General features: G+C 36.1%; 1 protein-coding gene across 1 annotated transcript; it reads right to left on the bottom strand.

Annotated features, from left to right (window-relative positions):
* Positions 1-924: 924 nt before the first annotated feature.
* LOC116485200 (olfactory receptor 4N5) lies at positions 925-7,580 on the bottom strand. Its single transcript, XM_032180558.2, has 3 exons — positions 7,510-7,580; positions 5,227-5,590; positions 925-2,671 (listed from the first exon to the last, which is right to left on the bottom strand). The coding sequence occupies exon 3, from the start codon at positions 2,661-2,663 to the stop codon at positions 1,734-1,736; it is 930 nt and encodes a 309-aa protein (XP_032036449.1). The 5' UTR covers positions 2,664-2,671; positions 5,227-5,590; positions 7,510-7,580; the 3' UTR covers positions 925-1,733.
* Between the last annotated feature and the right edge of the window lie 8,295 nt (positions 7,581-15,875).

Raw genomic sequence — 15,875 nt, 5'->3', positions numbered from 1 at the left:
GGCAGCCTCCTACAACAAATAATTATTTTGTCCAAAATGCCAATCGTGCCAAAGTTAAGAAGCCCTGCCTTAATTTAAATAAAGGTTTTGTGGAGTTGAAGCTGATTTTCAGGTTTCATAGGACTCAGTCAATCTCTGGCTCATTCATAGATTGCCAGGTTTAAAATCAGTCTCTGATTTATTCTCAGGACTTCTAATTCACTTATGAAAGATTTAAATTTAGAAATGAAGGAAGTGAATGCGCCTGATCATGCCTGATCTCAGAAGCTAAGTGGGATTGGGTCTGGTTAATACTTGGATGAGAGACCACTGAGTTATAATAATAATAATAGTTTTAAAAGTAAATTTAAAAAATGAAATGAAGGAAGTGGGAATAGAGATTACAAAATGTAAGGTTTCCATTTTGTGTAGGGATGTCTAATAGGACTAGAGCAATACTAAGTATTTTCCTGATCACAGGCTGATGGTTCAAATGCTGTAATCGTAGAACTGGCAGTTAAAAAATGATTTCTGTGTTCCCTACATTCATAATTGCTGTGGGGACAGTTACTCCTTATATAGACCAATTGATTGGCAATGTTTAGAAATTTATTTTAGTAAGCCAAGTCTACAGCCTGGTCTTACCGTTCGTCAATGATTTGTAAGTATCTAATGCCTTATATATGCTTATTCAAATAATCAGAGTCGTTTAGTTATCTGTAACCAAATAATAACTTGTATTACATATAACTATTATCACTGCATTCAGGGTGAAATAATTTGTAAGTGAACTCAAGTTTTCATCTAATATTTAAAAAATACCCATTAGGAATAAGCATAAATCTCTACAAAACTTTGAAATATATAGTTAAACTGTCTTTTCAGTTTCTGATAAAGTATAACAGCTTTACTTTTCTCTCTCTATCAAATTAGAAAAAGTAACTAGATCTTTTAAGTGTTGACATAAATAAAAAATACTTAGCAGCGTGTACTTTCCACTTAATGATGTTTTACTACTCATAGTTCTGTAATCAGAATCTTGAGGATCTTCCCTTAAGTCAAATAGGAAACATTAGAGAGTTACTCTCCTGCTTATCGTCTTTCAAGAATCTCCTTTTGAAATCTGAATAAATTGAACTTTCTATCGACTAAAATGCTCTACATAATTTTGCCCCTACCAAACTCTTCGACTTCAATTTTTGCCATTTTCACATTCACTAAATACAGTACAGCTGTTCTCTTCCTTTTTATGGGCATCAAATATAACAAGCTCATAAGATCTTTGGATTCTTGTACTAGTCACCCTTTTTGCCTAGAATTTCTGTCTCCAGATATTTGCACGGTTGTTTCTGTCAAATCATCTTGGTTTCAGCTAAACACCACTCGAGGCCTCACTTAACAACCAAAAGTAAGGTAATTACCACCTCCCCAGATAATCTCTAGCACAATACCACTTTCTGCTTGCTACAGAACACGATTTCTTTCTGAAACTATAGTTGTTTCTAAAATTTAGTAACCTGTATTTATCCCCTTGAATAAATTTAATAACCTGTATTTATCCCCTTGAATATAAATCTAGGAGACTTGGAATCTTACCTGTCTCATTCATATGCCTAGAATAGTACCTGAAAATGGGAAGTGCTTAATAATTATAATACTTGTTAAATAACTGACTGATTCAATGCATGAATGAGGAAATGATTTAGCTAAATTCAACTGGACTTTCTCCTTTCTTGCTTTTCTCATTCTTCTATTCAGCAAACCATATGTTGACTTAACAACTTCCTCATGGAAACTTTCACTTCCTGGTTGCGAAGCGTATAAATAACAGGGTTCATCAAAGGAAAGATGACAGTGTGGAAAAGAGAAACTACCTTGTCAGCTGGGAAAGCCTGGAAGGGGCGAGTGTAGATGAAAATAGCAGGTCCAAACATGAGAAATACAATGATAATATGGGTGGTGCATGTGGAGATAGCCTTGCACTTCCCTTCAGAGGAGTGCTCCCTTATACGACAGAGGATGACTGCATAGGAGGCCAGAAGGCCCAGGAAGCACAAGAGGCTGAGCAGGCCACTGTTGGAGACCATCAGAAGCTCCACCACAAAGGTATCGGTGCAGGCCAGCTTGATGACCTGTGGAACATCACAGAAGAAGTTATCGAGCTGGTTTGGGCCACAGAAAGGCAAGTGCAGGATAAGGGCTACTTGTACAATGGAATGGATAAAGCCCCCAAGCCACAGAGCCAACGATAATGCATAGCAGGCTCTAGGGTTCATGATGGTTGAATAGCGTAAAGGCCGGCAGATGGCGATGTAGCGGTCAAAGGCCATAACAACGAGAAGGAACATCTCCCCCGCTCCAAGAAAATGCAAGAAAAAGAGCTGAGTGATGCAGCCTCTATAGGAGATTACCTTCTTCTCAGAGAGGAAGTCCACCAACATCCTGGGAACCACAATGAAGGAGTAGGATGCATCTAGGAAGGCCAAGTTGCCCAGAAAGAAATAGAGGGGGGCTGTGAGCCCAGGGTCTGACTTTATGGTGAAAATGATGAGGAAATTTCCAGGGAGGATGATAAGGTAGAAAATTAAGACTAGCACAAAGACCAGAAGTTGAGCATCTTGAGACTGCGTCAGACCGAGAAGAATGAATTCTGTCACCACTGTGAGGTTCTCTGTTTCCATCATTTCTCACTCTGCAGAATAAAATAGGGCAAATTGTTATCTGTTATAACCATCTTTTCATCTGTTTTGTATCTCCTCTCCAGATAAGAACATTATTTGTCCCAACCAACGTTCCGTAGCTGAAGACAACTTATGCTCATAACTGTCTTGTATCCTGAGTTAACCCTTCTATCCTTCATCCTCTTTATTCTTCACTAAAATAAAATATGTTTTTCTGTAGCCACATTTTCATGCCCATTTAACCTCATGCTTCTAGATAACTTCACTCCTGTAGGATTCCTGGCTACTTTGCTTGAAGAATATTAGAAGTTGTCTTCTTAAAGCAAAACTTAAGCACGATCAAGTTTGTCTGTTTTGTTTGTTTTTGTTGCTGTTGGTGGTGGTCCACTGTCTCTAAATGTTAGATTAGTTGCTAGGTTTTAGTTCCTTTTCTTCCTGTCACAGAATAAAGTGCTTTCACAGTTGCTTCTGCCACCAGTTCCTATGGAATTCTTGGTTCCTGGTTGTTATCTATATGACTGGTTTCTAAATTTGTTCCTTGCTTATTCCTATCACATTGTTCTGCTTTGGTGCTCTTGTGTATTCTTACTTCAAACTGATAGCAGGCAAGATCTGTATATTTCTCTTAACTCAGAGGAATTCCCTAGTTAAAGCCTTGGCTGAGTACCACTCTGAATCTGCTCTACAACCTGTTCTTAAGTTCTAGTTAATACTAATTCAGTTTCATCTGCTCTCTATATACCTATAACCTACTTCTTCTTCAGATCTTAGGGTGAGAGCCAAATGATATTCTTTTCACAAACATTTTTGCATAATACAAAATTTAACAGAATATGTAAAAGATTTTGACTATCTCAGCTAATAAAATTAAAATATAGTAGAGCTGGAATTGGCCATACAGAACATATAATCTGATGTACTCATCTGAGAGATGAAAAAATGCAACTGCAGACAAGTTTTAAACTTGCAATGAGTTTTCTTTTCTCTCATTATCAAGTGATAGAGGAAAGCAGGTATTTATTCCTCAGTTTACACTTTTTAGAGAATTATTTAGTGTCTCATCAATTGGCAATATTTTATTTAGGCACTTAAGTAAATATGATGCTGCATGTCTAAATATTCCCCCTTTTCTGACCATAGCTTTGTCTCAATAAGTATTCTATTCATGTCAGAGAAATCTAGAATTAAGGTTTAGTCTGTATACTAATCTCCAAAATCAGATGTGTTCACCCAAGAAGGTGCACAAGATAATCCATTGGGATGCAAAAAAATAATGGAACTTCTCTGTATATTATTATAAGCTATGTTTTTAAAAATGTATTTGTTCATGCCTGTAATCCCAGCACTTTGGGAGGCTGAGGAGGGCGGATCACAAGGTCAGGAGATCGAGACCATCCTGGCTAACATGGTGAAATCCTGTCTCTATTAAAAATACAAAAACAAAATCAGCTGGGCGTGGTGGCTGGCACCTGTAGTCTCAGCTACTCAGGAGGCTGAGGCAAGAGAATGGTGTGAACCCGGGAGGCAGAGCTTGCAGTGAGCTGAGATCGCGCCACTGTACTCCAGCCAGGGCGGCAGAACGAGACTCCGTCTCAAAAAATTATATATATATATATATATATATATGTATTTGTGATTGTATTTTAATGTATATATATTTGTGATTGTATTTTAATGATTGTGTTGAGATTATTATAAAACATTTTATAAATAAATACTCACATATGATGATACCATGCATGTTTCGCTATTGGAATGAATGATTTCAAAGATGAAATATTGCTAATTATAACAAAATGCTATAATGTGATATGTACAAATGTTACCCTTGACTTTTGACTATATACAATATTTATTTTCAAAAGTGCTGTGGATACAATATCATGTAATGTGGCAATAAAAAGGAAGTACTGATACATGCTACAACATGTTGATGCTTGCACAAACTCTGTAAACATACTTAAAACCACTGAATTTGTACACTTTAAATGGTGAATTTTATAATGTGCTGATTACATTTCAATACAAATTTTTTTTTGAAGCAATGCTACCAAATGTGGGGGAGGAGGACTGAAGGAGATAAATTCCTAATTGAAATTTGACAGAAATTACTAACGGCATCCCTAGAAAAAGGAACTAGAAAGAGAGAAGGGAGGAAAAGAATAAAGAAAAATCAGCCTTAAAAATCCGTAAGAAAATTCAGGGGAAACATAGGTAATATATTAGCATTTTACAGCACGATCATTAGGAAACTTCAGAACATTTGTTTTATGTGAATAGTAACATTCGTAACTAGCAGCAAATGCTATGGAATAAGTACTTACAACGCATGGGCACATATTTATGCATTCCAAATACATATTCACACCTGTATAAATACACACATAGTGAATCTAAGAAAACCAAAATAGGAAAAAAGTATTTTAGTGTTCTTCAAATTAGTTTAGGCATTTCCTTTTCTTTTTTACCCACTTAGACACCTCTTGGCTTCCACATTTATACCTTGCTCTGCCTACAGAAACCTGGTCTTAAGAACTTAAGTCAGAAGCTCCCTCCCCAGTCCTACCTTTTGTCCATTCCAGATGTTCAATTATAGTTAGTTATCTCATGCTTCTCCGGGTTGAGGATTCCAAGACACAGGGAGCACCTGAGGGTTTCAGCTTCTCCCACTCTTCCTTTGCTTTCATTTTCTACTATTTCCCTCTATTCTCTGTTAACAGATGAAATTCCATGTTACTCAACATCTTTAATCCACTTTTCTTCTTTCCTCTGTCCTCACTTATGTACCTTTTGTTCTGTTGATTCTCAAATTGTATTCATCACAGAGATGGAGGACACATATGCATTAGATAGGTATTCCTCTGAACAAAATGAGTTCCTGAAAAAAAAAAGCACCAAACAATGGATCTCACACGGGCAAACTTCTTGTTCTAGTCAGATAAGACAAAGAGGCATTGTCAGTGTAGGCCAAGACAGAAACCTAAATGATGGTCACCATCTCTAACCTTCCTTATTATTTCAACAGATATATATATAGATATATATACACACATCATAAATGTACATACATACATACTCCTTTGGTACTGAAGATGCATAAGTGGAGAGGGTCCCCATACTGTCCCCCACAATGCCTTCCAGACTACAGAGCAGCAAGCATCTGTAGGCAACACTATGCATATCTCAATTCCAGACTGCTGTCAGACCAGCTCCTGAAGCCAAGTGTCTGGGGACCTGATCACCATCCTAGCAGCTCACTCCCTTATCCTTCCTCATTCACTTTATCTTGCTTCTTTCTTATTTCCCATCCTTCCCCATTCTATTCCTGCTAATTCTGTCTTCACTCATTTACAATTATTTCTTTACATTTGCTTTTAGCTTCTGTTTCCTGCTACTTGCTTTTTAATTTTTTCTTGCAATTTATCTTCCTAATCCCTTGCTTTTCCTCCCTCTTTGCTCTCTTCCTTGTCATTCTCTTTCTTCTTTCTCTCATTTCCTACATTCTTTCAGTCTTAAGTATGTATCACCTTGTTCTTTACACATATTCTCCTTAAATATAGTCAATGCCTACCCTTTACTGATTCTGAAATAATGAATTGCTTAACCCATTCCAAGGTAGAGCGAGCACAGTAGTTAGGTGCTTCCTATTTATTTCATTCCAGTGACTTTTTCTACAGACCTAAAGTGCTTTCCTTGCTCCCCAGTGCTAAGCCTTACTTCCTGAATACTATCTTCTTTGAAATTTACTGAGTCTGAATCACTCATTAATTACTTCAGATTTTGTCACATGTTTTGTCTGTTTTTAACTCATCTTGATAAAAATGAGGCAAGTTATTTTGGTGTTCTAAAATAGATCTCTGGTTTGAGAATTATTTTACCTTGCTGAGTCACCATATCTGCAATTTTAGGAAGCTTAGGCAAGTTATTTAATGCAATTAATGACCTTAGGCAAGTCATTTAATCTTTTAATAACTGTATTTTGAATCTATTAAAGAGAAATAATATATTCACTGTTTTTACTTCACAGGGTAGAGGGAATATGATGATCAAATTAGGTGGTTAGGAGCTAATCCACATCTGTGTAAACGAAGAGAGGAAGCATTCAGTGATAAATACATTCTAGCAAAAAATGGATACTATGTCAGTAGATGTTTTGTCACTGCCCTGGGATTAATTCCAAGGGAGATGATAACTGCTTGAATCTAAGTGGATTTCAGAGTAAGAAACTCTGGAGGTTCTAGGAAGGGTCTAAGTAAAGGTTTTCTTATGTAATTCGGACATGTTTGAGAATCATGTCTTCCTTGTTTTAGGATTGCTAACTCTGAGCCTTATATTGCTGGATGTAAGGACCAGGTGCAGATGAAGAAACACATGTAGCTGTGTTGGAACCAGAGGTTTCCAAACTTGTGAAGTCAATGAAGTTTTTCTCTGAGACTCAGGCTACCCTTTTTGACTGATTGTGATTCCTTAACTTTTCCTCCCTTTACCTTTGGTTTAGGGTAAAGATGAAATCAGTCATTTGTATTATACACAAATTGAAATCCAGGTGGTGAATCTCCATAATCAATTGGTGTTTTTATTTTTAAAATAATAGTAGAATTAAAAATTTTAGCACCTTTAAAATAGTACTAAGTATTAGATAGTAGGAGGTTTATTTGAGAAACAGGTTTATTTGAGAAAAGTGCTGAACACCCGAATTTAGAACTCACCCTTACTCTGTTTCTGCAGCACAATTCTGTTCTTATAAATTTCAAGGCAGCAGATAACCAAGACAAATAGTATAATTTTTCTTCTTTTTTTTTCTTTTTCTCTATTTAATTTAAATGTAAAGAATGATAAAAAATTTTACCTTGCTGGGAGCCAAATGCTACTCTCAAACAAGTGGCTGTTCTTTTCTGTCTGATAAAAGGGAGATTAGCTAATTATTTCAGAATTTGTCCTTAAATATATGTTCTCATGTTGGAATATTATAAATTCTGAAACCTCTATTCATTTGTAATACAATTAATGCAATAGAGAATGTGCTTTGGGGTTTTACTGCTACCTGAAGTCTGCAGAGTTCTACCAATGGGAATTATTAGTCTGTCAACTAGAATTAGACAAAGAAAGAGACAAGAACATTTTAAAGATTAAATGTTCAAAACACATGCCAGTGAATACCCCATTGAGTCATGTCAGGGTTTTGAATTTGGCATTTTATCAGTGGCAGTGATAATGGAATGTCCCATACACTTATTAGGCAAAATGATTAATGATTAATTCAATGTTAATAATGCTTTATTTAACTCAGTATATCTAAATTATTATCATTTCAAAGTTTGTCTTTAAATAAAAAGAATTTTATGCATCTTGTAGACCACTTCCTCCAGGGGAGTGCCCCTCAAATAAAAGAAGAAATACTCTATTGTATTACTGGTTTTTTTGAATATGTGGTTCCTAAGTCCTGATATGATAATGATCTTTCTGGTTTTTAATGAAATAATATAATATAAAAATATTTAATCATACAAGACAAAAGTCAGTGTAAGGTTTTTTTTGGTAACACATTATAAAAAAAGATGCCATTCCTCTGAGTCACATTAAAATTAAAATACCAAATTTAAATTTAATAAAGCAAATTCAATACACAGTCAAGTATGCTTTCATTCATGTTTATGCCTGGGTCAGCCAGAGATGCAGTTAGAGACGTTTAAAAGTGGACAGAGATGAAGAGAGGTAGATAACATTTTAGCAGGTTTCTTTCCTATTATAATCGGTGCTGCAACGTCTAACATATACCATTTTCCTTGACTGAAAGCATAGCTGTACAATACAATCCCAGAAAGATACAAAGTTAGAAATACAAGATAATTGCAAAAGAGAGAACAGAGGCAAAAAAGAGAAAAAGCATACACAAAAAAATAGGAGAAAAGATGGAGAGAAAGAGAAACAATGCCCACAGAGATGCTTGTACCACAAAGCCGTACACACAGGTTTAGAAAAAAAAAAAGACAGGATAAGAGAAGGGAAGGGGTAGGGAGAGAAAGATAGAGCAGTAAAGATGTTTTTGAAAATGCAAATTATTTTGTTTTGTTTTTGTTTTTTATTTTTTACTTTAATTTTGTTTTATGCTATTAAGAGACTTCCCAGGGATGTCACCTCTCAATATTGACAACAATGGTTTAGAATTAGTTAGAAGAAGATATTTTAACTGAGATATTAACTAGTGCAAAATAGGCCTTTCCCCTCTGCTGAGAATGCTTTTTCATCTTAGGCAATTTTATACTATTAAAAAGAAAGATGTATGTTTGTGTGAATGTCTGCGTTTTTTAAAAGATCTATCTCAGAGTGGCCTAAACTAGCTTTCTAAACAAGGCATCCAATTGTGGTGAAACTGGCACAAGACTGGAGCTTAAAAGACGAGTTTGCAGTCCTGGTTCCAACCATGATGGTTCTTTTTTTTGAGAAAATGTCAAAAACTTCCTCCGATGTTTTGTCATCTAAAAAACTGAAAATGTATTTCCTTACTTTACAAAAGGTTTCAAGTGTTTATCATTTGGAAAACTTATTACATAGGTAAGTGGTTAGGCACTGATTATTATAAACAAGGTCCTTGGTCTCAGGGATTTGACATTCCAGTGGAGGAAGCCAGACAAAGAACAACAACAAGAAAAAAGATAGTAAAATGTGGGAGAATGGAAGAATATAACAGAGGGATGTGTTGGAGGGTGAATGAGGGCGGGGGGTGGTGGTGTTGTTTCAGATTGAGTAGTTAGAAAAGTTATCCCTGAGGAGCTGAAAGTTAAGCTGAGGTTTGAATGACTAGGGTAGGGCATTTCAGGCAATGTGAAGAACAAGAATGGAGACTGTGGAAGAGGATTGAGCTGGTACAGTAAGGCACAGAAAGGAGACCACTGTGATGAGGAAATGGTGAGCGTAAGAAGGAAAAGTATAAGGCAACACTAGAGAGGTAGGCAGATGTTATCCAGCACATGGCATTTGGAGGTTATTCTCGGTATGTAATTATAATGTCAACAATTGTAATCTTTAGGTCATTCTGGCTATTGTGTGGAGAATGGATTTGAGGGAGGCAAGTATAGGAGCAAGGAGAACAGTTTGAAGATGTTGCAGTACCAAGTACAAAAGATGATGTTGGTAACTTCGCCCGATGGAGAGTGGGAGGAGGAGACAGTAGTATGAAGAATTCAGAGAACTTGACATGTATTTTGATGGTGGAGACATTTGGACTTGCTGATAGACATGATGTCTTAAAAACTCCCAAGATTTTAGATGAAATAGCTATGTATAGAAGTGTAATTTATTAACATTATGAAGACTCAAACAAGATAAGGTGGTGTTTGGAAAAAAACTATGCTTTTTTAAAGGTACATTTAATTTTCACAAAGGAAATATATTTACATGGTTAAGCATTTTTAAAAAGTAGAAATGTGGCCACTTTTTTTGCACCTACCACAATTCGTTTATTCTCGATTTATTCAAAGAGATTCTTTAGAAAAAAAATACATGCTGAGCCATTCTATTAAAAATATTTGTTTATAATCCTTTAATTTGAGTGGCAGTTTTCTCAGACATAAAGCCACTGAGTTACATATTCTTGCCTGAAAAATTTGTAGGTTTTGACCCAGTGCCACTTCCATTTTGAAAATGCTAGTTAATTATTTTCTGGAGAAATGTATGAGTGACATTCCTATGATGTTTTGTCATCTACAAAATTGAAAATGTATTTCCTTACTTTACAAAAAGTTTTGGGTGTTTTTCATTTGGAAAGCTTACTACATAGGTAAGCAATTAGGGACTGACTATTAAAGGTCCTTGGTCCCAGGGATTTGACATGCCAGTGGAGTTGACATTCTAGATTGCTACTCAGTGAGAACCTTATAAATTATACCTCTCTAAATCCTGGTATTGAAAACCTCTTTCTCTGGGATGGTTTTCATTTTCTTCTTTGTATGTTTCATGTTATTAATTTTAGTAATTTAAGAAGTAGTATCACTAGTTTATTTTGAAAAATAAATTGTATCAATGTTTACAAAACTTAATAGCAAACAGTATATTTTGCTCAGGATAGCAAACAAGCACAAATAGGTGCCAAATAGATTCCATTGTTTCAGACAAGTCAGTTCTTGATAGTGTAACATGATGTTTGACTAAAAATTTTATTTTATTTAATGGTAAATTACTGATATTGAACACAGATGGTAATCAGTAATTTAAAAAAAAGTAGAAGAGAAACCACCCAAATTTAAAATCGCATTGATAAAACTTAGAGAATTGGGGGAATCTTTGTTTTACAGGCAGGTTGACTGGCTAATTTGGAGGCAGCAATACAAATTAAAGGACTAGCTATGAGGCTGTTCTCTAGCATCTGTACTTATTTGCGTATTCTTGGGATGCAGGGTGGGTTCAACACAGGCAAATCAATAACTGTGATTCACCACATAAACAGAATTAAAAACAAAAATGGTATAATCATCTTAATGACACAGAAAAAGCTTTTGATACAGTTCAACATTGGTTCATGATAAAAACACTCAAGAAACTAGGCATTTATAGAAGGAACATACCTGAAAATAATAAGATCCATTTATGACATACCCACTGCCACCATCTTACTGAATGGGAAAAAGCTGGAAGCTTTCCCCTTGAGAAATGGAACAAGACAAGGATGTCCATTCTCATCACTCCTATTCAACATAGTGCTGGGAATCTGAACCAGAGCCATCAGGCAAGAGAAAGAAACAAATTACATCCAAATAAAAAAATAAAATAGCAAATTACCTTTGGTGATTATATAACACCAAACATAGAAAACTGTAACTCCGCTAAAAGGCTCCAAGGACTGATAAATGATAAATGTACCAAAATCAGCAGCATTTCTATACAGCAATAACATTCATGTTGAGAGACAAATCAAGAATGCAATCTCATTTACAATAGCTCTGCACACACACACATACACACACACACACACAAAACCCAACAACATGTAAAAATAGATCTAACCAAGGAAGTGAAAGATCCCTACAAGGAACTACAAAACACTATTGAAAGAAATCATAGCTGACAGAAACAACTGGGAAAACATTCCATGCTCATTGTTTGGAAGAATCAATATTGTTAAAATGGACATACTGCTCAAAGTAATGTACAGATTCAATGCTATTACTATCAAATTAGCAATGCCATTCTACACAAAGTTAGAAAACAATCCTAAAATTTATATGGAACAAAAAAGATCCTGGACAGCTAAAGCAATTCTAAGCAAAAAGAACAAAGCTGGAGGCATCACATTACCTGACTTTGAGCTATACTACAAGGCTAAAGTAGCCAAAAGGCATGGTACTGCGCAAAAACATAGACCAATGAAATAGGACAGAGAACTAAGAAGTAAAGCCTCACACATACAACCATCTGATTTTTGACAAAGTTGACAAAAACAAGCAGTGGGAGGACTCCCTATTCAACAAATAGTACTGAGATAACTGGCTAGCCATCTGCAGAAGACTGAAACTGGACCCCTTCTGTATTAGTCTGTTCTCACTCTACTAATAAAGACATACCTGAGACTGGGTAATTTATGAAGAAAAGAGGTTTAATTGACTCAGTTCCACATGGCTTGCAAGGCTTCACAATCATGGCAGAAGGCAAAAGAGGAGCAAAGTCATGTCTTACATGGCAGCAGGCAAGAGAGTGTATACAAGAGAACTCTCCTTTATAAAACCATCAGATCTCATGAAATTTATTCACTATCATGAGAAAAGCATGGGAAAGACCCACCCCCATGATTCAATTATCTCCCACCAGTCCCTCCTCTAACACATGGGAATGATGGGAGCTACAATTTATTTATTTATGTATTTATTTATTTATTATGGGCCGGGCATGGTGCCTCATGTTTGTAATCCCAGCACTTTGGGAGGCTGAGCTGGGTGGATCTCTTGAGCCCAGGAGTTTGAGTCTAGCTTGGGCAACATGGCTAAACCTCACATCTACTAAAAATACAAAAAGTTAACCAGGCACCGTGGTGCAGCTACTTTGTAGGCTGAGGTAGGAGGATCACCTGAGCCTGGGAAGTCAGGCCAGGCTCCCAGGCCTGGCCCATAAAAGCTTTCTATAGGTTTTTTTTTTTAATTTATTATACTTTAAGTTCTGGGATACATGTGCAGAATGTGCAGGTTTGTTACACAGGTATACAAGTGCCACGGTAGTTTGCTGTACCCATCAACCCATCATCTATGTTTTAAGCCCTGCATGAATTAGGCATTTGTCCTAATGCTCTCTCTCCCCTTCCCTGCCAACCCCCAACAGGCCCCGGTGTGTGATGTTCCCCTCCCTGTGCCCATGTGTTCTCATTGTTCAACTCCCACTTATGAGTGAGAACATACAGTGTTTGGTTTTCTGTTGCTGTGTTAGTTTGCTGAGAATGATGGTTGCCAGCTTCATCCATGTCCCTGCAAAGGACATGAACTCATTCTTTTTATGGCTGCATAGTATTCCATGGTGTATATGTGCCACATTTTCTTTATCCAGTCTATCATTGATGGGCATTTGGGTTGGTTCCAAGTCTTTGCTACTGTAAATAGTGCTGCAATAAACATACATGGTCATGTGTCTTTATAGTAGAATGATTTATAATCCTTTGGGTATATACCCAGTAATGGGATTGCTGGGTCAAATAGTATTTCTAGTTCTAGATCCTTGAGGAATCATCACACTGTCTTCCACATTGGTTGAACTAATTTACACTCCCACCAACAGTGTAAAAGTATTCCTATTTCTGATTGGAGCTACCATGTAAGATGAGATTTGAGTGGAGACACAGCGAAACTGCATCAACTTCCTTTCAGTATATACAAAAATTAACTCAAGATAGATGAAAAACTTACATGTAAGACCGAAAACTATTACAATCCTAGAAGAAAACCTATTAAATATTATTCTGGACATTGATCTTAGGAAAAATTTATGATGACATCCACAACGCAATAAGAATAAAAATTGGCAAGTGAGGCCTAATTAAACTGAAGAGCTTCTACACAGCAGAAGAAAATATCAAGAACAAGCAACTTACAGAATGGAAGAAAATATTCACAAGCTATGCATTTGGCAAAGGTGTAATATCCAGAATCTATAAGAAACTTAACGTAACAAGCAAAAACCAAACAACCTCATTAAAAAAATGGGCAAAGGATATGAACAGATACTTCTCAAAACACGACATACATGCAGCCAACAAACATATGAAAATGTGCTCAACATCACTAATCATCAGAGAAATGCAAATCAAAACCCCAATGAAATACCATCTCACACCATCAAAATGGCTATTATTAAAAGTTCAGAAAACAACAGATATTGATGAGACTACAGAAAAAAGAGAACACTTATACACTATTGAAGGGAATGTAAATTAGTTCAGCTCCTTTGGAAAGCACTTTGGAGATTTCTCAAAGAACTCCCAATTCAACCCAGCAATCCCATTATTGGGTATACACCTGAAGGAAAATAGATTACTATACTAAAAAGACACATGCATTCATACGTTCATCACTGCACTGTTCACAATAGCAAAGACATGGAATCAACAAAATGCCCATCAACAATGGACTGGGCAAAGAAAATGTCATACATATACACCATGGAATACTATCCAGCTATAAAAGGAATGAAACAGTGTCCTTTACAGAAACATGGATGCAGCTGGTGGTCATTATCCTAAAGCAAATTAATGCAAGAACAGAAAACCAAATATCTTGTGTTCTCACTTACAATCGGGAGCTAAACATTGGGTGCACATGGATATAAAGATGGGAACAAAGGACACTGGGAATTAACAGAGTTGGGAGAGAGGGAAAGGGTTGAGAGTTGATAAACTATTAAATGACAAAACCACAATTACTTTTGCACCATCCTAATACCTATTGGGTACTATGTTCACTACATGAGTACAGGGATCAGTCATACCCCTAATCTCAGTATCACACAATATATCCATATAACAACCCTGCACTTATACCCTCTGAATCTATAATAAAAATTAAAATAAAGAAAGAAAAACAACTATGTCTACTATTATTCCACACTGGACCATGAGGTGCAAACTTAGTTCTCCATGAATAGTTAGAATATCTTCAGATAAATAGAACCTCTGTTATTTTTATTATTCACTCATTTTTATTCATTCATAATGAAATTATGGCAGAATTTCTCTCTAATGCTAAACACACTACCTGGCCTGATAAGAAGACTATAGCTACATGTATTCATATGAAAGGACCTATCTCTGTGATGACTGTGTTTCTCAGTTTAAACTGGAAAGTTGATACACATAGACAAAGACAGACTAAGAGTTAACCGCACCTATTCCAAAATTGACCACATAGTTGGAAGTAAAGCACTCCTCAGCAAATGTAAAAGAACACAAATTATAACAAACTGTCTCTCAGACCACAGTGCAATCAAACTAGAACTCAGGATTAAGAAACTCAAAACTGCTCAACTACATGGAAACTGAACAACCTGCTCCTGAATGACTACTGGGTACATAACGAAATGAAGGCAGAAATAAAGACGTTCTTTGAAACCAATGAGAACACAGACACAACATACCAGAATCTCTGGGACACATTCAAAGCAGTGTGTAGAGGGAAATTTATAGCACTAAATGCCCACAAGAGAAAGCAGGAAAGATCTAAAATTGACACCCTAACATCACAATTAAAAGAACTAGAAAAGCAAGAGCAAACACATTCAAAAGCTAGCAGAAGGCAAGAAATAACTAAGATCAGAGCAGAACTGAAGGAGATAGAGACACAAAAAATCCTTCAAAAAATCAATGAATCCAGGAGCTGGTTTTTTGAAAAGATCAACAGAATTAATAGACCACTAGCAAGACTGATAAAGAAGAAAAGAGAGAAGAATCAAATAGATGCAATAAAAAATGACAAAGGGGATATCACCACCGATCCCACAGAAATACAAACTACCATCAGAGAATACTATAAACACCTCTATGCAAATAAACTAGAAAATCTAGAAGAAAATGGATAAATTCCTGGACACATACACCCTCCCAAGACTAAACCAGGAAGAAGTTGAATCTCTGAATAGACCAATAACAGGCTCTGAAATTGAGGCAATAATTAATAGCTTACCAACCAAAAAAAGTCCAGGACCAGATGGATTCACAGCTGAATTCTACCAGAGGTACAAGGA

This window comes from Hylobates moloch, unplaced genomic scaffold, assembly GCF_009828535.3.
Source record: "Hylobates moloch isolate HMO894 unplaced genomic scaffold, HMol_V3 SCAFFOLD_16, whole genome shotgun sequence".
In the NCBI taxonomy this organism is placed as follows: Eukaryota; Metazoa; Chordata; class Mammalia; order Primates; family Hylobatidae; genus Hylobates; species Hylobates moloch.
The sequence above is the reverse complement of the archived record's forward strand: the minus strand, read 5'-3'. Positions and strand labels throughout refer to the sequence as shown.

Coding starts and splice junctions, on each gene's coding strand:
- LOC116485200 (XM_032180558.2), bottom strand. CDS start 2,663: ATGATGGAAACAGAGAACCTCACAGTGGTGACAGAATTCATTCTTCTC.